The sequence below is a fragment of the Anarrhichthys ocellatus genome, unplaced genomic scaffold, assembly GCF_004355925.1.
Source record: "Anarrhichthys ocellatus isolate YVR2014 unplaced genomic scaffold, GSC_Weel_1.0 scaffold41, whole genome shotgun sequence".
Lineage (NCBI taxonomy): Eukaryota > Metazoa > Chordata > Actinopteri > Perciformes > Anarhichadidae > Anarrhichthys > Anarrhichthys ocellatus.
This window is the reverse complement of record NW_022280071.1, coordinates 2355839-2377705: the sequence shown is the minus strand read 5'-3', so window position 1 is coordinate 2377705 and position 21867 is coordinate 2355839. Positions and strand designations below refer to the sequence as shown.

The 21867-nt window shown below is 42.7% G+C and overlaps 1 protein-coding gene across 1 annotated transcript in view; it reads left to right on the top strand.

The window, feature by feature from the left end:
• Positions 1–1269: 1269 nt before the first annotated feature.
• Positions 1270–21867, top strand: part of LOC116394808 (C-Jun-amino-terminal kinase-interacting protein 1-like) — a 34337-nt gene continuing 13739 nt past the window's right edge. The window contains exons 1-3 of the mRNA XM_031868130.1: positions 1270–1749; positions 19798–19873; positions 21304–21864. Coding sequence (XP_031723990.1) covers positions 1678–1749; positions 19798–19873; positions 21304–21864 — 709 coding nt within the window. The 5' untranslated portion in view covers positions 1270–1677. The remainder of the gene's footprint in view (positions 1750–19797; positions 19874–21303; positions 21865–21867) is intronic.

Below are 21867 nucleotides of genomic sequence, written 5' to 3'. Positions count from 1 at the left end.
TGTCTCGTATCCCGCTGGATATCAATAAATACATCACAGCCTGCACTGAGGAGCTATCCCAAAATGTTGTGCACACTACCTGGGAGGGAAACAAAGCAGCTCAGAGAAAGACCAATAGCGGGGTCTTTCTCTGAGCTGCTTTTGGAGAGGTCGTGAGGCTCGAGATGACAAATGCAGTCCATAACGATGAGAGAGCGGCAAATGTACTCACCAGGAAGCTTTTACACGAGTGGAACAAACTATACCTGGAAAATGGGCTTCTATATATCGGACTGATGGGAGACAGCAGCTTGTCCTGCCTGCAAAATACAAACCTCATTTCTACTGAGCGAGGCTAAATGAACAGGAGTGAAGTTGCCCTGTCTCACTTATTTGTCCTGTTTGCAGGTGGGTGAAGAAGTAATCCAAGTTAAATAAGTCTTTTTTTTAGTAGCTGAGTAACCAGGAAATAGATTTCTGTAAGGATACATTAGTGTGTGTGTGTGTGTCTGTGTCTGTGTGTCTGTGTGTAAATGAGTAGCTTGATTTTCCGGTGTGCCGCGTTGTTAAAGATGGCGGCGCGATAAGCTTTGACTGACTGAAAGAGTGAACATTTTTTTAATTTGTTTTTTAGCTGACTGAATGCCTAATTGGCTGGTTTGCTGGCTGGTTAGTTGACTGACATAATGACTGACTGGTTTGACTGCCGAACTGTCTGGTTCGACAAATGACCTTTTGACTGTTGAGCCTGGTAGTCTTGCTGACTGGCTGGTTGATTTGCTGAATGACAGAATCATTACTTAGGTTCTACATAATATGGTGATGTTAAGTACTGGTTGACTTTTATTGGCTGAATTACTGGTTTGCTTGCTGGTTTATGTCTGTCTTAGTAACTGATTGGTTTGTTGTTTCACTGGGTAAAATAACTGTTAATTGACTGACTGACTGAATGATCAAACGACTGACTGGCTGGTGGACTGAAAGAGTGATTGACTGACTGTCAGCTTCCTGAATGACTGTGGCTACATGGTTAAATGACTCCATTGTCTCTCCATGGGATCACTGTTACTGTATAATCTTATTGGACTGGGTTACACACACACACACACACACACACACACACACACACACACACACACACTGTTTATTAAGCTTAACTCACTGAAAACACAACAGGCAGATGAGCTGATGATGTTATGCCTTGCTCTCATTGGTTGGCCCTGACTGCCTCCTCCCCTTCTCTCTCCCTCTCTGCACACTCCATCTCCGTCTCTCTCTTCACCCAGCCTTCCTCTCTCTGTCGATCCTTGCTCATCCCATCACTATTCAACACCAACCACATCCCTTCTCTCTCTCTCTTCCTTCCTCTCCTGTTTCTCTACCTCTCCTCTCCGTTCTACTCTGTTCCTGCCGGAAGATGATGGTGGTGATGATGATGATGTGACACTATGGCCAACCAATGATCAGGCAAGGAGAGAGTGGAGGGGGTGTGTTCAGAGGCTGAGCTCAGATCTGATCAATGCTGACGAGAACGCAGAGGAAGAAGGGGAAGAGAGTTAGGTAGAGGTAGGTGGGGGAGGCCTTGTCCAAGGTGAGGAGTGCCAACACTGGTTTAATAAAAGAGGAGAAGAGGAGGAGGAGGAAGAGGAGGAGGGAGGTAAGCTGTCGCCTGTCAGAGGGGGATCAATCTGCACTGTCATGGACAAATATCGACCCAAGAGACCGACCACCCTGGCTCTGTTCCCACAGCTACCACAAGCTGGCACCCAGGTAGGGAGGCTGGGAGGATCCCCTGTTTTTTACATGAGCTGGACAGATTGGTTACAGTGTGAATGAGTGTGTGTATGATCATCGGTTATCTTGTGTATAGAATGAGGCAATAAATGGGTTACTGTGTCTGTGTGTATGTGTGTGTGTGTATGTGTGTGTGCATTTCCTGGGAGGATCCTGTCTTCAGAATGAGACAGTTTGTGTATGCTTTTGTGTGTGTGTGTGTGTGTGTGTGTGTGTGTGTGTGTGTGCGCGTGTATATATGTGTGTGTGTTTGTGTGTGTGTGTGTGTGCTGGCAGTGGGTTCTTAAAATGGTTCAGCTGTAGCCGTATGCTTCATTAATTTGGTTCCTGTTTTGTGTTTTGGTGGCAATATTCTCAGCAAATACCCATAAAATACATCGAATATTAATATTCATTGGTCAATCTATACCATGTAGTTTTACAGCGGACCCACATAGATGAGCGGCTAGGGGTTCAGTGACTTGCTCAAGGACACTTTGACAGAACATAGTCCCTGTTGTGGGGACTAACCCTTATTGCGCCGTTAAAACAAGATAATCCTATCTGTTCTGCCATCTTGTGAAATACTGTATATAACAAGTATATCTAAGATGGGTCAGCTGTAACAGTACCTTCTAGTAAGAGAACAGAAGAAGAGGATAATACAAAGCCAAGTCAAAAACAGAATATTGCTATAAAAAGAAGTGTGGACTATGATAGTGAAGTAGATAAAGCCCTGGCTCCTCAGGCAGTGTGCAGTAATGAGTGGTCTCTGGAGGGAGCCAGCAGTAGTGACTAGCACTCACTCAGCAGTAGTGTGCTTGTGTATCCCTTTAATTTAGGTGCATCCTGTTTACTGTGTCAGTACAGATCAGAGCAGAGTCATTTCAACCTAACCTGGGTTTGCTTTTAACATCAACATCAAAATCACTCAATATATAAAGGAGGTTGCTTATTTCCATTGGAACATTAAATGAAATGAAACATAGCATAGCATAGCATGTCATCATAGCACTATGCTACTGATGACCAGCACTTCACTCCTATGGTAGCTTGTTGACGCTCTAAGGCTACGTTAGTTTATATTAATTACTATGAAAAAAAATTATTGTTTTGAAAGGTTTGTTCAACAGCTTACTCATTTCTGTTAGCAGACAGGCTCAAATTTTGTTAGCTTGTTTTGTTTTTTCTTGGGGGTGTGAGATTGATTTCACACACATTGGCTAACTAACACCTTTATCAAGAGCCACAATTCTGAGGTAACGTCTGGACTAGCTGCTGTCTATGATCCACAACTGCACCCACTTTTTAAATTTGAACCTAAGTGATTTTTAAAAAGTTAGGGTTTTGGGTTATTCGATTCATTTGGTAAATGGACTTGTACTTGTATAGCGCTTTAGTCTTCTGACCATGCAAAGCACGTTTACCCTACATGTCGTCATTCACCCATTCACACTTATTCATACACTGATGGCAGGGGTTACCATGCAAGGTGCCTAATGCCCATTGACTCTAACTAATCATTCATACCCATTCATACACCGCAGGCACAGCCAGCTAATTTGGGGTTAAGTGTCTTGCCCAAGGACACATCGATATCGACAAGCGGAGCCGGGGATCGAACCGCCAGTCCTCGGATTGAAGGACGACCCTACTCTACCACTGACGCAACAGTTGCCCCATTTGCATTTTAATTTTAAACTTTTTAACTATGAAACATCTGCACAGTTTGGCTCTATCTTTCCTGATAATTCAGAGGGTGGAAACCCAGTGATGAAGGCTAAGGACCAGTGGCGGTGAGGCACAGGAAGGGGATGTAAAAGACCAGGAGGTTGGCATCAGGAGACCTTGTTTCGGACACACACGGGGCAAGCAGCCACATATTCCACAACCACCTTTTCCATAGATGGCCATCAGAAACATTATTTTATGACGAACCCAGTCCTCCCTACCCCTAGATAACAGGAGAGGCAAGAGGTGTGAGCCCAATATGACTTGCAAGGGGAGAGAGACGGGGACTGTTACGTTCCCCCTTTTGGCATCTAAGGGATGCGGGGAGTAACGGTGTTAATTTCCTGGGGAAAGAGGGAATGAGCAACTGATGAGGGTTAACGAAAGACATTTATTCAGACAGATTAAATGCTCGCAAGAACCCAACTGAAAACTACTTTCTTATAGAAAGAAAGCGACACTATTTGACACTATACAGACAACAGCCCACACGGCTGGAACAAAGGTGATCCACAGCTTCACACCGACACACACGCAGCTCCACTACTACACGTTGCCCAAGGGGTTGTCCATGAGGCGCTCCTCTCCTTTTAGCCACCGCTAATCGCGATTGACTGCAGCCGCGTCCAATCAGCCGCTGCAGCTGGCATCCGGGACAGAGGGTGGCACCCGAGATGACACTGAGGGTAAGCGGAGTGAAAGCACAAGCACAACACGGCACGTAACAGGGACAAACAACTGGTTTGGAGGACAGGTTCTCTGGCACCTAAGTGTTACCTAGAGCTTGCAGGACCCTCTTCTCAATGCTCCATGGGACTTCCCCCACCACACAGGAAGAGGGCAGAATACTGGTGGGAGAACTGGGGAGAGACTTGAGATCAAACAGGAAGAACAGAGCATCAGGCCTAAGGTTCTTAGAGCCAGGACGGTGAGACAGGAAGAAATGGAAAGCCCACCTTGCTTACCTGGCATTGAGCCGCTTGGCTGACCAGATGTATTACAGGTTCTTATGGTCGGTCCAAACCAAGAAGGGCTGCTCAGCTTCCTACCTTGACTGCCAGCAGCTCCCTCCACAATTAACTAGTGTTCGGGAGAGCGAGGATGGGTGCAGAGGTGAAACTCCCTCACCCTACAAAATGCCTGATCTGTCTGGGGAGACCACTGGAACTTGACATGAGGTGAGGTGAAAGCATGCAGAGGAAGCAACATATCTAAAGTTACTGATAAAACGTCTGTAAAAATGAGCAAAACCTAAGAAACGTTGAACTAACTTACGACTAGTTGCAGTGGGCCAATAAGCCCATACAGCACTGACCTTAGAGGAGTCCATCTGGACACATTTCGGGGATGTGATGAAACCAAGGAATGCGACTGAGGGAGTGTAGAAATCACACTTCTCAGACTTAACAAAGAGTTTGTTTTCCAGGAGGCTCTGCAGGACCTGATGAACATGCTGAACGTGGGTCTCTTAATCCGAGTAAAGGTTAGAATGTCATCCAGGTAAACAAAGACAGATTTATTCAGCATGTCAAGGAGAACATCTTTAACCAGAAGCTGAAACACAGCTGGAGCGTTTGTGAGACCAAATATCATGAACAGATTTTGGTAGTGTCCGCTAGGGGTGTTAAAGGCAGTCTTCCACTTGTACGCCTCCCTTATCCGTACCAACTGTTAAGCATTCCTTCAATCTAACTTGGTAAAGATTATAGCATCTTGCAGCAACTCAAAGGCAGATGAAATAAACGTAATGTCATTAAGGCCTTGGAAGTCGATGCAAGGGCAGAGCAACTTATCCTTCTTCACAAAGAAAAAGTAGTAAGTAAGTAAGTAGATTTACCTACCTTCATCACTGTTGCTCCTCTGGAGTACATCTGGCTCTATGTAGCTGCGCGGCTTCCTCCGGTGCATTAGGAGGCGCTGAGGGTAGGAAGAAGGAACCAAGGAAGGGGTGTTCCAGCTACTGTCAGCAGCCAGGGTGTGGAACTCGATGGCATAATCCTGCTAAATGCTATCAGCCCTGTCACAATGAGGGCTACGGCTGCCTCCTGGCTGGGAGTTATGTGGTCGAAGATCTTATTAAAAGTCTCAAAGAAAAAGGGCAGTGAATGACACACAGGAGAGTCTCTGGCCCACTCTGCGCTGGCCCAGGCCAAGGCTCTGCCAGAGAGGTGATTGATAATGTAGGTTACCTTGGCACGATTGTTGGGGAAGGAAGAAGCCTGCATCTCAAAGTGGAGCGCACACTGGACCATAAATGACCGGCAGCTCCCAGAGTCTCTGGAGAACCGTTCCAGTCTGGAGAGATGAGGAGCGGAGCCTGGGGAGAAAACAGTGGACACCGATGCTGGTGCTGGAACTGAGGTTGGAGCAGAAATAGCACCGCTGCTTGTCTCAAAAACAGGGCTGGAAACTTGGAAGTTCTCTTGTCGCTCCGACAACTCTCTAACCCCCAGGCAAATAGAGGTGAATTGCTCATCATGGTGGTGAATTCTGCTTCCTTGTGCCTAAATTGCAGCGTACTGCGAGTCCATTTTGTGGCCAGTTAGTACTGGTAAAACAGAGGGGGGAAACCCAGAAAAAACAGGACCCAAAAGCACAACCCATAGAACAGGACTAGGTGCAGTAAAAACAATCTTTACTTAACAAGCAGGTATGGTACACAGGAGGTCAGGTAATCAGGCAAACAAAGAAGGCAAGGGTGAGGAAAAAAATGTAAACTGTTTAGAATATTAGGCAGAAATCAGAAAAAACAGGAACACTAGGAAGATTGCTGGAACACTTGACTCTATGGACAAAGACGAACTGGCACAGAGACAAGGAAACAGACTAAAGACGCAGGGGGGTGAGGATGAGGGTGAATCCGATCAGGGGCGGGGTAGACAATCACACAGGCGGGAAAACACATAAGGACAGGAAGTGAAATATCCTTAATGAGAGGAGAGGTAAGTAATGGAATATTAAAATAAAAGTAAACATAACCTAAAGAGACAAGACAAGACATGGCAGTTGGCTAACGTTAGAACATTGTTTTAAGGCTGATTTGTCCATGGCTGTCTTGCATTTGACTTATTTCCATATCGGATTACCCCCCCATTGACGTCTTTTAATTCATCTTGCAGCAGTGAAGTTGCTGCACTTGTTACCGCTGATTGACCCTTATTGTCATTGAACAACACAGGATGGCACAATAGATTGCAGTTGTAGTCCTATTTTGCTACAGAAGAAAAAAAATATATATATTTTTTTTATGGTGGAGTGTGGAGGATGGGTTGATGAGTCTCATAGTTAAAAATAACTCGGTAGAGGAAGTTAGCCTTCTTGCTCTACTTAAATTGTATCCAAACCCCAGAGTTTTGGCTGAATTGCCTCTAGCCTGACCATTTTAAAAAGGTCCTCTAGAATGTGAAAAAAGTATCAACTTGGGCAGGGCTGGGAGAGAGGGGATAAGACATGCCCATTTACAGAACATAAAAAGGCTTTTACTGTTTTTAATTTACTGATCCTGACTGGTGTAAGCTAGCATGCTGACAGTTGCTATGATTGTGGTTAGGTAATATTGCTGCAGGAATGAACTGGAAATGAGTTAGAAATTTTGCACTTCTGGTTCCCTCATCTCAAAGTCAATGGGTTATTTATAATTGTTTTTTGGTTAGATGCCTGAAATACAGTCTTTGGTTATGACAAGCTTAAGCTATTTGAACGGTTTGTTCTATGATATAAGATACATCAGTAAATAACCCTCTTGTTAATTTCAAAGCTTTTAAGTGTCTTAAATTACACTGTTGCTAGTAAATGGCTAAATGAGACAACAAAATGCAAACTAGTCTATGAGGGACCGCCACTGTGGTGTAGTTTGTTTGTAGCCTAACTGCAGCTTTTTACTTCTGGCGATTGCATTCACACTTCAAAAATCATAAAAGTGGTGTTCATTTGTGAAGATTTCCTTACTGAATTCAACATCATAAACTTGTGTCTGCCAGAACGCTTATTTTCTGCAATAATCCAGTGGAAAAATCTGTCTCTTTGTCATGGGAACCAATGTGATGCTTACGGGGTTGGGCTACGAAAATACTTGCAGCACTCTATTTACATTTTGTGACGACCCCTCCTGTTTCTTGGTAATTCTGGACTCAGTAATGAGAGCATTGCGCAGCCTGTTGGGTGTCTGGGTATTGGACCCAGGTACCTTGCAGGTGTTTAACCTGAGAACCTGAAGAATGCTGCTGCACAGTGTGCAGTCGGCAATAATGGTTCATAGGGTAAGCAAGTCCGTAGTTAAAGGAGGGATGTGGTGAACTGTATGTTGTTGTGTTGTGCGGTGAAAGGCAAGTTGGTAGCTCGGCCTGTTACCTTTCGGGTACATAAGCGCTACAGCTCATGCCTTGGTTGGATAACCTGAGTTGTAGTTAGGCTGCCTCTGTGCCTTGTGCTGTGCGTCTGCGGACGATCTGGTTGGCTAGTAAGCCGTTGTCAGGGGAACTTTTTGGATGCTACTTCGGATTAGCGCTCATGGTAGTTCGGTTCTGTGCTTTTTGTTAGCTGGTAATTATGGAAATTCCAGTTATGTGTGTTCACCACTCATGAACTGGCCCTCCATAGAAACCTTGCTTGTTGATCATGTGCTGTACCATATCACTGTGTAATCTCTCTGGCCTTCCTTCCTTCTCCGCTCTCACTCTTAGATGCTTCTCCACATGTTGGAGTTGCTGGGTAGCAGAGTGGAGATTGGTTGGAGGGCTGGGGGGGATGCACTGCAACTGGTGAGTATGACATCTGTAAATTTGAAATCTGTATGTAGTTTGCATTGAATGTAGTTTGTCGGTATTCCTGGTGGGAACATCGTTTTTATGGAGGGGGGTGTGTGTCCTGTTTGCTGTTTGTTTGTCTTTCAGGAGGTTAATCGACCACTGATGAGCGACACCTGAGCCTGGTTTGGTCCCAGGTATAAAGGCTGACCCTCTTCTTTGGCTGGGCCTCCTTTTCTTTGCTGCCCCTTCTTTGGATGACACAGCTGCTTATTTATCTTGTTTGTTTAGTTTAGTTATTTGTTCTTTAAACAAATGTCTATTTATTACTTTTAACTCGTCTCGTCTCCCTTATGTTGCAGCCTTTGAGCTGGGTTGCAAGTCTGGGACATGTGTATGCTAGCGATTAGCATTAGCACTAGCGATGTGTATGCTAGCGACTAGCATTAGCACTAGCTATTAGCATAAGCCATTCACAGGCTGATTAATAGGGTAACATCTACTCACCAATAGACTACTCTTTTCTCCACAGTCTGCACTCTGCAGAGTCAGGGGAAGTTGGTTTTCTAGGGGGGGTTGATCTGTGACAAAAGCTGCCTCCATACTTCAACTGCCTCCAGATCAGCTGAAAGCACAATTCAATTGCTGGGGTTCAAAGATTAAAGGATCATTTATTTTAATTTTAAGCAACACAGGGTTGCATAACAAAAGGCAGTTGTAGCTTAATAATGAAGACAAGATTGCACCGGCATGGTTGGTTGGACTATTTGCTTGCTGTGTCACATACGAAATCAGTGTTTACCACTCTCCGCTAAAAATCTCTCAGTTCAATTTGTAACGACAAACCAGCAAAGGACTTTAGATGCAAAGAAGCAATACAATAATGCCAATGATGGCCAGAAACAACACCAAAAATACCAGCAGACTCCAAACAATCAATGCATACCAGTTGTTTGCATTGCTCCATGCTTAGATCTCTGGCACCCACTCCAGCTTTATCTGGGATGTCACGATTGAGCCAGATGTGGTCAGTCACAGACCTCCTGTTCCTGGGTTAGCCTGAAGTCTCATTTCATCCATTTTTCTTGCAACCCAACATTAGCTATGAGCAGACTGGGTAGTGGAATAGCCTTAGGTCCTAGCTGGGTTAGCTTGCTCCTCCTTGGGCAATCTTTGCTTTTGGTAGAGTTTGGTCTAGCTGGGAGGTTGGAAGATGCTGTGGGCGGTGATTGACCCAAGGTCAGGTGCACTTTTTCCAATCCCCACGCTTCCTTCTTCGTTGTTGATGAGTGTATCATATGCGCTCCAGTAATTTACACAAAAAGGGAACTATTTAAAATAAAGATGTAGTGAAGTCCATGGGAGCTAGCGTTTGCTGAATCTACAACCATCAAGTACTTTGCACTAAAGTGTCAAGATTTGGACCTTAGTCCATCAACAACACTACTAAATACCTATATATGTTTTTTTCCCCCTGGATAAGTGTTTAAGTTCCTGGGAATCAGCATTACAAACAACGTGACCACCTGGTGGTAAAAGGAAAAACTGGCTATATTACTTAAAGAGTAACTGAACCCTTAAAACTCCACCTCAGTTCCATTTATGTACACTGAAAAAAAAGACTTTTTGGCCCTGTAATTATTACCTCTATTATTTTTGTAAATGTTACAAGAAATTATCATTCCAGTGCTTTTACTTTAAAATATCACCTTTTATTTAATGTGTTACTTGGTGTTTGTTTGTAATTATGTATCCTCATTTTTATAAGTACATTTTAATCATTCACACTAAGTAATATCTACTAAACTACTGTATTGAATGCACTACCTGACACAACAAAGTAAAATGTACTTGGGTAATACGAGTAAAACCTGGCAACCTATAGCGCGTACTCAGGGGGTGACGTCAGAGGAGATTTCGCGCTCCTTTCTTCAACGAGACGACGGAACAGCAGAACCTGAACAAGGACGGCAGCGTTTCATCTGAGGAGAGGAACTTCATGGACGGGAGCCATTGGGGTAGGTTATATGTTTAATTAATGCTCTACGTTGCTGTTGAGCCTTCGGTCAAGTCTGTGTTTGAGTTGTGAACACTGAAGAGTAGCGAACTGGTCAGTTTAGCGTGCTAGCTAGTTAGGCTATCATGCTAGCTAACTTGGGACAGCATTACAGACATGGCTCACGGCGCTACATTTTGTGGACATGTTTTTGGTGGTTTTGGTCACGATTTTACAGGGTTCTCCCTTGAAAAGTTGTTGGCCTGGGGACACGGTGCTCGACCAGCTGCGCTCTGTCGACGAGGGGGAGGGGGAATTACTTCGGTTTTGTGAAGCCCACTTCTGCCACACAGGTGCTTTGCTGTGCTGCGACACACGCACAGCGCGCTTTCTCTCGGACATCCTCAAGTGCAGCCGAGGTCGAATGAGGAAAATGTGACAAGACATGGAATCATAGTTAAGCAGCAACAAGCACACTGGTCATGTGCTAAAAAATATTCCATACGTGGTGGAATTAGTGACTTTAGAGCGAGTCTAATACACTTAACATTATTTTGTCACTATCATATTCTGACATATTTTTACAGTAACTTATATTTCTGTCATCAGTTTTAAACTTGTCTCTTATGTCTCTATCCAGTGCGGTGTCCTTGATGATGAAGGCTTTGGGCATGAAACAAGGTGCCAGTGCTGTGTTGAGTTAGTGTCGCATATCAACATGACCAGGCCTGCTGTGTATCTCAGTATTAACGTTATGTTGGCTTGTTTATGTGCTGTTTTTCTGTGTGGGGATAAAACATTCTATCAATATGAAGATTTAAGCCAAATTCAGATTTAATGTTGTGTGTTCATGTTTTAACATAATTTCTCTATATATTTCACAGAATATTAAAGGACGTTCACTCTCAGCAAGTTGACATCAACAGTTGACACAAGGTAAAATCAACTTAGTACTGTTAGTTTAATTAACTTGACATACATTTGAAGTCATAGTTTGTGTTGCTGTGAATAGTACATTATACTGGGAGGACTACTGCATTAATTGTTTTAGCAAGGTACCTCATCTTGATCATGTTTTTTATTGTCTTTTGTTTCAGATCAATGAGGAGTTCAGAAGAATAACCACAGTTCATCTGGAGCGAAACTTTTTGTCGAAATTGGACAATTGCACTACCAACTTTCTGGAGATACTTGGGACAAAGGGTGGAGTTGCAGGAACCAAGACCCATGCTGGAATCACCCAGCCTGGTAAAGTTTACATATCTAATATTATATAAAATTATGTTGGGCTCATATACACTGAGAATAGATACATAATGACGCATTTGAACACATTCAATATTTGTTTGTTTCCCCCACTATCATTTTTTGGGAACACAGACTCGAAGATGTAAAAGTGAACATTAGTAAATTTGAATTTCAAAGAAGTCATTGAAGAGGACTATGCTCAACATGTCATGAAGATCCTTGTCATCCATGGAAATGCAACACAGAAAGGCTTCACTCCTGACAATCGTGTTCGTCGTCAGAGGGAAAAGAGGTTCTTGATGACTGTCAAAGTGTGGCAAAGGCTTGCCTTCTGCTCATGGGCTATATCTGTGTATCTAAGTGTTGTCAAGCAATACCCATCGTTTCAAATTAAAAGTGTTTGTTAAGTGACTAAATGTTTGTGTTCTTAAATTTCTTATTGGCAGCACTGATTTAGAAATGTTTTGTCTGGCAATGCCAACCAGATTATATACAGTTGTGTGAAAAAGTGTTTGCCCCCTTCCTGATTTCTTATTATTTTTGCATGTTTGTCACACTTAAATGTTTCAGATCAAACAAATTCAAATATTAGACAAAGATAACACAAGTAAACACAAAATGCAGTTTTTAAATGAAGGTTTTTATTAAGGGGGGGAAAAAAATCCAAACCTACATGGCCCTGTGTGGAAAAAGTGATTGCCCCCTAAACCTAATAACTGGTTGGGCCACCCTTAGCAGCAACAACTGCAATCAAGCGTTTGCGATAACTGGCAATGAGTCTTTTACAGCGCTGTAGAGGAATTTTGGCCCACTCATCTTTGCAGAATTGTTGTAATTCAGCCACATTGGAGGGTTTTCGAGCATGAACCACCTTTTTAAGGTCATGCCACAGCATCTCAATCGGATTCAGGTCGGGACTTTGACTAGGCCACTCCAAAGTCTTCATTTTGTTTTTCTTAAGCCATTCAGAGGTGGACTTGCTGGTGTGTTTTGGATCATTGTCCTGCTGCAGAACCCAAGTGCGCTTCAGCTTGAGGTAACGAACAGATGGCCGGACATTCTCCTCCAGGATTTTTTGGTAGACAGCAGAATTCATGGTTCCATTTACCACAGCAAGTCTTCCAGGTCCTGAAGCAGCAAAACAGCCCCAGACCATCACACTACCACCACCATATTTTACTGTTGGTATGATGTTCCTTTTCCGAAATGCCGTGTTACTGTTATGCCAGATGTAATGGGACATACACCTTCCAAAAAGTTCAACTTTTGTCTCGTCAGTCCAGAGTATTTTCCCAAAAGTCTTGGGGATCATCAAGATGTTTTCTGGCAAAACTGAGACGAGCCTTTATGTTCTTTTTGCTCAGCAGTGGTTTTCATCTTGGAACTCTGCCATGCAGGCCATTTTTGCCCAGTCTCTTTCTTATGGTGGAGTCATGAACACTGACCTTAATTGAGGCAAGTGAGGCCTGCAGTTCTTTGGATGTTCTGGGGTCTTTTGTGACCTCTTGGATGAGTCGTCGCTGCGCTCTTGGGGTAATTTTGGTCGGCCGGCCACTCCTGGGAAGGTTCACCACTGTTCCATGTTTTTGCCATTTGTGGATAATGGCTCTCACTGTGGTTCGCTGGAGTCCCAAAGCTTTAGAAATGACTTTGTAACCTTTTCCAGACTGATAGATCTCAATTACTTTGTTTCTCATTTGTTCCTGAATTTCTTTGGATCGTAGCATGATGTCTAGCTTTTGAGGATCTTTTGGTCTACCTCACTTTGTCAGGCAGGTCCTATTTAAGTGATTTCTTGATTGAGAACAGGTGTGGCAGTAATCAGGCCTGGGTGTGGCTAGAGAAATTGAACTCAGCTTTCCAAAGATGTGATAAACCACAGTTAATTTATGTTTTAACAGGGGGGGGGGCAATCACTTTTTCACACAGGGCCATGTAGGTTTGGATTTTTTTTCACCTTTAATAATAAAAACCTTCATTTAAAAACTGCATTTTGTGTTTACTTGTGTTATCTTTGTCTAATATTTAAATTTGTTTGATGATCTAAAACATTTAAGTGTGACAAACATGCAAAGAAATCAGGAAGAGGGTAAACACTTTTTCACAAAACTGTATGTTGGTATTTGTGTGTCTGTCAGCAGTGACCTTTCACCAGTTAACAAGTAAAGCTGCTGTAGTTTAAAAGATGTTTTGTAGAAGCCTTATGTTAAGACAATTTTATTAAATTAACAGTAGCCCAGTTTAAAAAAAAAAAAAAAAAAATGCAACATTCATATTTGAACAGTTTAGAGTAGTAGTAGATAAAATATATATTGTGTAAATATTACTTAATATTTCTCAATTGAAAAAGTAAAGAAAAGCTAGTTAAACACCTAATTGAGTTTTACTGGGGTTTTGTAATTAGATGCAAAGGTAGCCTGAGTAAAGATTACTATCAAAGGCTAAGTACATTTTATGTGTAAGGAAGACATTTGCAAGTAAAAGTTACTTAAATTTTGGATAAAAAACAATTCTTACTAGTAAGTAAACTTAACTTGAGAATTCCTGAGTAAAAATTACTCGGAATTTCTGAGTGCAAATTGTTACCTAGCTTTTTTCAAGTAAATGTCACTTTTTTTTTTTCAGTGTAGACAGGGGTGTGGTCCTCACCTCCTTTTTCCAATGAACAATCAGCTCCTTGGTTTTTTGTTCATGTTGGGCAGGAGGTTGTTCTCTGATCACCAACTCTTCAAGAAGTGTGGCTGCCAGATCCGAATTGCCTTGACTCTTTTTGTGAGAAAAATAACAAGTTGCAGAGTGTGATACTCAAGCCCAGAGTGGTAAGAGGTATCATCATTATGCTGCTTCAAAGGGTTTCTCATTTTATCACATGGTAGATTGGCTTGACTTAAAATAGTTTTTGCATACCTAGGGCCTAATTTAGCTTTAGCACCATTACTAGTCTGATGGAAACTTCTACTTCAATTTAGAATTCTAAACTTAGGCGGCCTGACTGAATCTGTGCTGTTATTATAGCGTGTAAGATTCTTGCATGTTATTTTATTTAAATTATGTGCCACATCTTAAGAGAAAAAACAGCCTTGGACCAATGCAGGGATAGTAAGCAAGGCACAGTCGGCACAAGGGGTAATTTAATTATGTCATTAGGCCTGGGTTTTGCTAAACCTGTCTGCCTTTTTTCTCCCTACGAACCACCCAATTTGTGAAAAATGATCACGTCAGTATACATGCTCACAGTTAAATGTCAACCTCATGGTGGTGTTAAAGCAAAAGTCAGGGAATGATTTGTTGAATACTTTGTCTGGGAACTGTACAAAATGTTGAGCAATTTTTATCTGCTTTGCGCACTAGAGGAAAAATCTGGGGATCACTAAAATCATTAGAATGTCTTCAATATACCTTTCAAGGCAATGTATTCAATCGTTGTCAAGATCTTTCATTCTGAACCACAAATGTCCTCTCAGGACAATTTCATGACAGTGGTTGCTGAGGTATTTCGGTCTGGATCAAAGTTGTGTTACAACTGATCGACCAACAGGTAAATAATGCCAACACTAGAGGCACGCCGTTTGAATAGCTTAAAAACATCAGCCAGACATTAGACTTTAACATTGTTGGGACCTAGCAGGAGCATGTTTGGTTATTAATAATAACAGGGCACCACCCTGGGATCAGGGACCAACAACCAAATCATGGATTAAGTCTCAAGATTGGTGTTCACGCAAAAATGTCAATCATCAAAGTACTATTCCAGATTCAGAGGTTAGAATTCAAACACATGCCACAATATCCAGCTATTATCACAAATACACACGCACAAAATAATCAGAAAACTGGTCTTGAAAGTATAACAGAGTTTATCTACTTCTACAATACTGATCAAAGTCAATCATTTTATAAATCAACAACTAACATACAATTACAAACATACTACCTAAAATCAACAAACAATCACATGCAAAACTAAAAAATGGTGGCGTAGCCGCGATAACATAATGGAGCAATAGAGGCCACGCTTACACGCCACTTCCCTCTGTGATAAGCATAACAGCACAACCGATATGTGTATATGTACATGTGTGGGGATTAGTTTAAAAGAAAGGAAAAGAAGAAGCAGAAGTAGGCAAATCCTCACCGCAGCAGTAATGTACAGTAACTAACTTTAACTAAGCCTCACTGGCAAACTCAGATTCGGCAACCGCGGCACTGGACCTTTAACTAGTAAAGTACAGTTGGCCGACTTAGTGTACCATTAGCTCATTCTACTGCTCCCTGTGGCGGATAATGAGTTCAGGTGCCATACGTATAACTTCATACCCTGTTTTCCTAGCCTGAGTTATAACAAATTGTGGGTTTGTGAGCAGGGCATTTTACTGGTGAAATGTATACATAGTATCCATAGTTAAAACTGAAGCTTTTTGAAATGCAAATGCTGCTGCTGCCAACCCCTGATAACAGGGTGGCAAGCCTGACTCAATATTCTCCAATTTAGTGCTGTAGTTGGCCAGTGATTGTTTTCCTATTGGGGTATCTTGGGTACTGCACTTGCATAGCCTGATCTCTCCGTGACGTATAGGTGAAAATGCTTTGAATAATCGGAGTTTCCGAGTGCTGGGGGAGTTTGCCAGTCACCTTTTAGTGCCTGGAATGGTTGTTCTGCTTCCTCGGTCTAGTGCAGCTGGGTTAAACTGTGTGCTTGTCCTGCTGCCCACGATGGTTGGCAGAGGGGCTGTTTTGACCGCATAGTACTTGGAACGTCTGGGGTGGAGTCATTGACTTGAAACCAGTCTTTCAGTTCAGATGGTAGGGTTACTGCCACATCCACTCCTTGTGGGTCTACAAGTCTTGGCTGACCAGGTTGTATGGTTTTCTAGTTAGCAACTCTTCCCAACAATTGTCATAGTCTTTATGCTGCTGTTGTTCATCATGCAGGAGAGTACAGTGAAGTGGGAGTTGTGGGACCTGTGCCTGCACCCACAGTTTCAACGTGTTTCTGTCCTGTATGGCATCACTCAGAGCCAATATACAGCGGGTTGTTTTTATTTGGCAGTTTCTTGTTGTATTTTTACTGGCATCATTCCTAGCGGTTGGTTTTCGGGGAAGTCTACGAATAGGCCATTTTGTGTGCACATCATTTTTGCTTTGAGGGGACACTAAATGTCTCTTCCCAGTAAATTGCTGGGGGTGTTGGCTGAGTAGAGTAGAGGTGTAACTATGGTTTTACCTGCAATCAGCATTGGGACCGTCTGTGTTATTTGTGTTTCCCAGAGAAGCCTACTGTCTTGGTGCTTGTCTTGTGTTCTTTGGAGGAAAACAAGCATGTCATGCCTTTGTTGGCCACTAGAATTGATGCATTCTCCGTCTGCTGTATCGTACGTACTCTTAATTTGTCTAGCCTTCCTTTGATGACCTTTACTCTTTGCCTTTTCTCACGGTATAGATATTCTGTCACAGTGCCTTAATGGCAGCAGGAGGTCTGAATCCACTTCCCTTATTTTTCTTGATGTTGTTAACCTCTTCCTGAAACTGTGTGCTTTCCTTCCTTTTGGTTGCAATCCACTTCCCCCATACTTTTCTTTTTTATTTTACAATGCTGTACGCTCTCTTTCGCTTGGGCCGCATTCTGGATCATCTCCAAAATCACATTACCTTAGCAGTTTACTTGTTTTCCTCATATTTCTCGGCACCACTATTGGACTTTTCCTGCTACTGTATCTCTGTCGGCTGGCTGATGCATTATATATACTATGTACTATTTACATGTACTATTTACACTTCTCCGGCCAGTGTTGTCCTCCCGTTGTAACCCTTAGCGACTGTCACCGCCTGATTTTTAAATGTTGCCATCTCGCAGGCCCTTTGCACCTGTCGCTGTCCCATAGGCCCCTTAGCAAAACACGCAAAATTTCCTATTTCGCCATCCCGAAGGCCCCATGGGAGCAATAACCATCCCGCAGTTCCCTTAGTGACACATGCAATCATTTTTCTGTCGCTGGCCCGAAAGCCTCTTAACAATGCGCACAATATTCGGTATTAACTCACCTCCCTACTTAAAAGGCTCTTCCCAGCTTTAAAACTTTCCTGCAGTTTTTTCTCTTACATTTATGATGATCTCACAAATGTACTACACACCTTTTACCAAATATACCACTATTCTAATGTATAATGTGTCTTCATAGCTAGCAGATATGCCCACTGTTCTCATTAGCACACTATATATCACTCGTTAATAATCCTTCTTATGGCTTTCCTTGCTTAGAGGCTTGTTTTCCTCCAAAGAACACAAGACAAGCACCAAACCAGGACATACTATGTTAGACATATATTAAACATATACTTACATCCAACTCTGCCTCATGAAGGGACTTTAGTTTATACACATTTTTTCACATTCTGCAATTTGCAGCTATTGGTTTCCCAAAGATGTTTGAATAAATCACTGGAAACCGTCAGAGTTCAATGCAATAGAGTTTATTCTTTGAGCAAAGTATAAACCCGAGGTAGCTTTCGGAGTCCAATTGAGTATTCTGCTCTTAACACTGTCTTATATAGTTCCTCTGTCTGGGGCCAATGTTCCACCTTTATCCTTAAACTCCTCTGTTGCCTTGGAGATAATGGTGTAATTTCTATGGTAATGGAAATGGCAATGACATGGAAATGACATGGAAATTCATGAACTTTCCCCTTTAAGTATGTTCCATTGACATCTGAGTTTTCCCCTCAGGCATATTCCATTCTTCTCTTAACCGTATTACACCAGCAGGTGCAGCGTCCTCCAAGGCTCATTTTTTAAAAAGCTTTAATTCTTCTCAAGCTTTACATCAAGTCAAACAGGTTATATGTTAAATAGTTTCACTCATACTATTAATACTAGTTGTGATACATTGGTCTCATATATGTGTACTTAAAAACATTGAATATATTTGACATTGGAGCAACCGTGGCTCATGAGGTGGAGAGGGTCGTCCACTAACCGCAAGGTTGGATCCTTGGCTACCACGTGTCCTGTGGCGAAGTGTCCCTGAGCAAGACACTGAACCCCTAACTGCTCCCCAGGCACTTCTCAGCAGCCCACTGCTCCCTATAAACTAGGGAATAAATGCAGAGAATACATTTCCCACTGTGGGACTAATAAGGGCTTACTCTTCTTCTTCTTCTTCTTCTTCTAGTGCTGGCTTACCATATCAAGTCAAACTCTGACAGTGCTTTGAGAATTAAACATGATAGGTTTTGCGGATGCAAAATCAGGTAATCTTTTTGTGAATTCAGTGTATGAAACAATCTGCTGATGTCATTAGACTTTTGGGATGAAAACATGTTTTTATTGACCAGAAAGGGTTGGCTTCACTGTGATGGTTCTAACGGGTAAATTAACCAAAAGGCGGATTCTTTAAAGTCTCTCAACTGCACTCTTACAGTACCATAGCTACTGTATTTCTTTGCATCAGAAAATGACAAATGGCAATGAGACGATTGTTGATGTTAAAACTGTTTTCATCAGATTTCTGTCTGCACATTGAAATCACCACATACTCTGTAGCATCAGTCTGAAAGAGGATGTCATCATGGAGAGGGCTGTGCCTAACACAGACAGAGATGATTGATTCTGCCACTGTCTCTCTCCATCTCCCCCTCTCTCTCTCTCTCTCTCTCACACTCACACACACACACACACACACACACACACACACACACACACACACACAGTAACCATAGTAACTTAATGGGGTGTGCATGAGGGAAAGAAGTTGCATGATGTGATGTCAGTAAGTGAGTCAGCATTCCATGATGTCAACGTTGATATGATGCAGCCTAGTCACTGCCCCTTCCTCTTTCTGACAAAAAAAGAGGGACAGACAGACAGACAGACAAATAGAAAGATAGACAGACAAATAGAAAGATAGACAGACAGACAGACAGATCGATTAATAGATGCAGCAAATAAATGAAACAGGAACAGAAACATAAGAAGAAACATAATGTATTAATAGGTGTTGACATTAATACCCTCTTTGCCAACAGCCATAGTGAAACACTAATGTATAGCATATAATGTAATGTCTAATTTAGTGTATAAAGTCTTTTTCTGGTGAAATCGTAGTTATCGAGCAGATCCCTGCTGCTCCATGTACTGTATATCACATTTTGTATCTATAATCCTCTCAGATAGACTACAGTAAGCAGACAAGAGTTATGGATTAACACCTCAGGCTAAACCGTGTGTGTGTGTGTGTGTGTGTGTGTGTGTGTGTGTGTGTGTGATAACCCAATCATGTGTTGGTTTTTGCTCCTACATTGCTGCTCTGTTTCACTAACTCTATCCAGGACTCCATCAACAACAACTCTTTAGGCAAGAAGGACAGCTGGAAAGACTCCTGTTCCTCCTCCCCACATATTACAGGTATGGACACTAAATGACACTGAAAAACAACCAACCAAAACAAAGTAACAATGTCAATTCCAACTTCATCTCCCTGCTTCAGATAGAGTTAAACTCTTGCAGAATTAGATATTTTCAAAGAATTGACATTTAAAGCTCTGTTGCCATGAATAATTTGATCCGTAATCAAAATATAGATGAACAAGTATAGGTTTATGTGTTGTCTACGTCATCGTTTCCAAACTTATGCGTTTACGCCCGTCCACACTAGGAGGTAACCCCGTAGCTTTCAAACGTATCTGTCCTTGGAAGCGTTTCCAAACTTATACTTTTCTGTTGCTCTAAAACTCCAGCCTAGTGTGGACGCTAAGACGCAAAATATGTGCATTTTAAAATGGAAATGTGTGGACATGGCCTCAGTGGACCTCTTCTGGGATAGACTGCATTGGGTCCCTAAAACTGTACTGTTTTTACCAAGAGAAAACAGGGGGGCAGTGTCTGGAACTTTCAGGTTCCAGTTAGAGCTATCTCACAGGTCCAACAGATGTGGTGTGGAGAGACGTAACAAACTGTATTTTAAGGAAGGCAGCTGGTCTGGGAGTAGACACTGAACTCTTTTAATGGATTTTGATCTTTTAAATCTGTGTGGATTACCTCCTTTTCATTAGGCACCTTTTACGGTGTGGAACTTTTTTAAATGAAAGAGACTGGAACCTACTTGCTCGCTGCACTGGTTACTAGAAGAACCTCTCGTTAATGGAGCCAGAATGGACATCCAGGACAATACAACACCATGCACCAGGTGCATAGCATGCTGGTGATACACCAGCATGCTATGCACCTGGATTTATCACCCTGAGGAAAGTGGTGGATGTAGCTGGTCCTGGATTTATAGACTCACAGCTATGGCCTCTCTTCTTGGACTGATCTCCTTTTGGCAGAGCTCGTATATCCTGAGCAGGTGGGCTGATAGACTGACTGAGGAGGAGGTTAAGATGCTGCTCTAAGACACACGGCAGAGGAGGGGAAACTCATGATGCGACTGATCCTTTCTCAGAGCTTGGTTTTCTTCTAGATGTGGCAGGGTTTTCAGAACCCTCATTAAGTAGAACAAACATAAACTTGTGGACCTGTACACAGCAAAAGGATGAACCTCCTATTAAACAGAGGACTGGTGATTTACAGTGGAAGATTTTACATGGTTGAAGCTCCTGTTTTAATCTCTTTGGTCAAAGCTAGAATTTGGATGGATTTCAGGCTATCTATCTATCCTCGAGAATGAAGGAGAAAATATTTTAAATGATTCATGTACATTTTTTTTCAGTTCCTGTAATTCCTATTTATCCAGGATAAACTGCCGACTGTATGCTACTTTGATAATCCCTTTGTGTACAACTGATTGCCTAATAAAGAATCTAATACCTTTGTTTTTTTTCTGTGTGTGTCTTAAGGGGATCTAGCACCACCGGATATCCAGCCAAAAGCGGAGGACAAAGTTCAGCACAGAACGCGCCGCCCGGCCCCAAAAGCACCCACAGCCAACGGAGTGAACAGCAAAGCTAACTCTCAGGCTGCTGCCACCACTGTAGACACGCGAGCTCGACTGCGGGAAAGACAGGTTTCAGGCGCCACACACACACAGTCCTCCAGCACACCAAGGAGTCAAAAGAGAGGAGGAAGAGGAGCCCCAGCAATGAGAGAGAGGAGCTTAGGAGACATCAGAGGAAAGGATGGAGGGACAGCGGGGAAGGAAGATAGGAGAGGAGGAAGACTGTGTGAGCAGTCCAGGGGGAAGGAGAAAGAGAGAAATGGACCTCAGAGGCCAAGAGAAACAAATGGACTGAAAGGCCGGGGGGCTGATGGGAAAGTAAAAGTAGCTGCTAAAGGGGTAAACAAAGTCGGGGTATTGAAGCCCAATGACATACTGTCTAACCAGGAAGTTTATCTGACATCCATGGTGGTCCCACGCACGCCTGTAGCACCAAGAACCGAGGACAAGACACAAGACCAAGGTA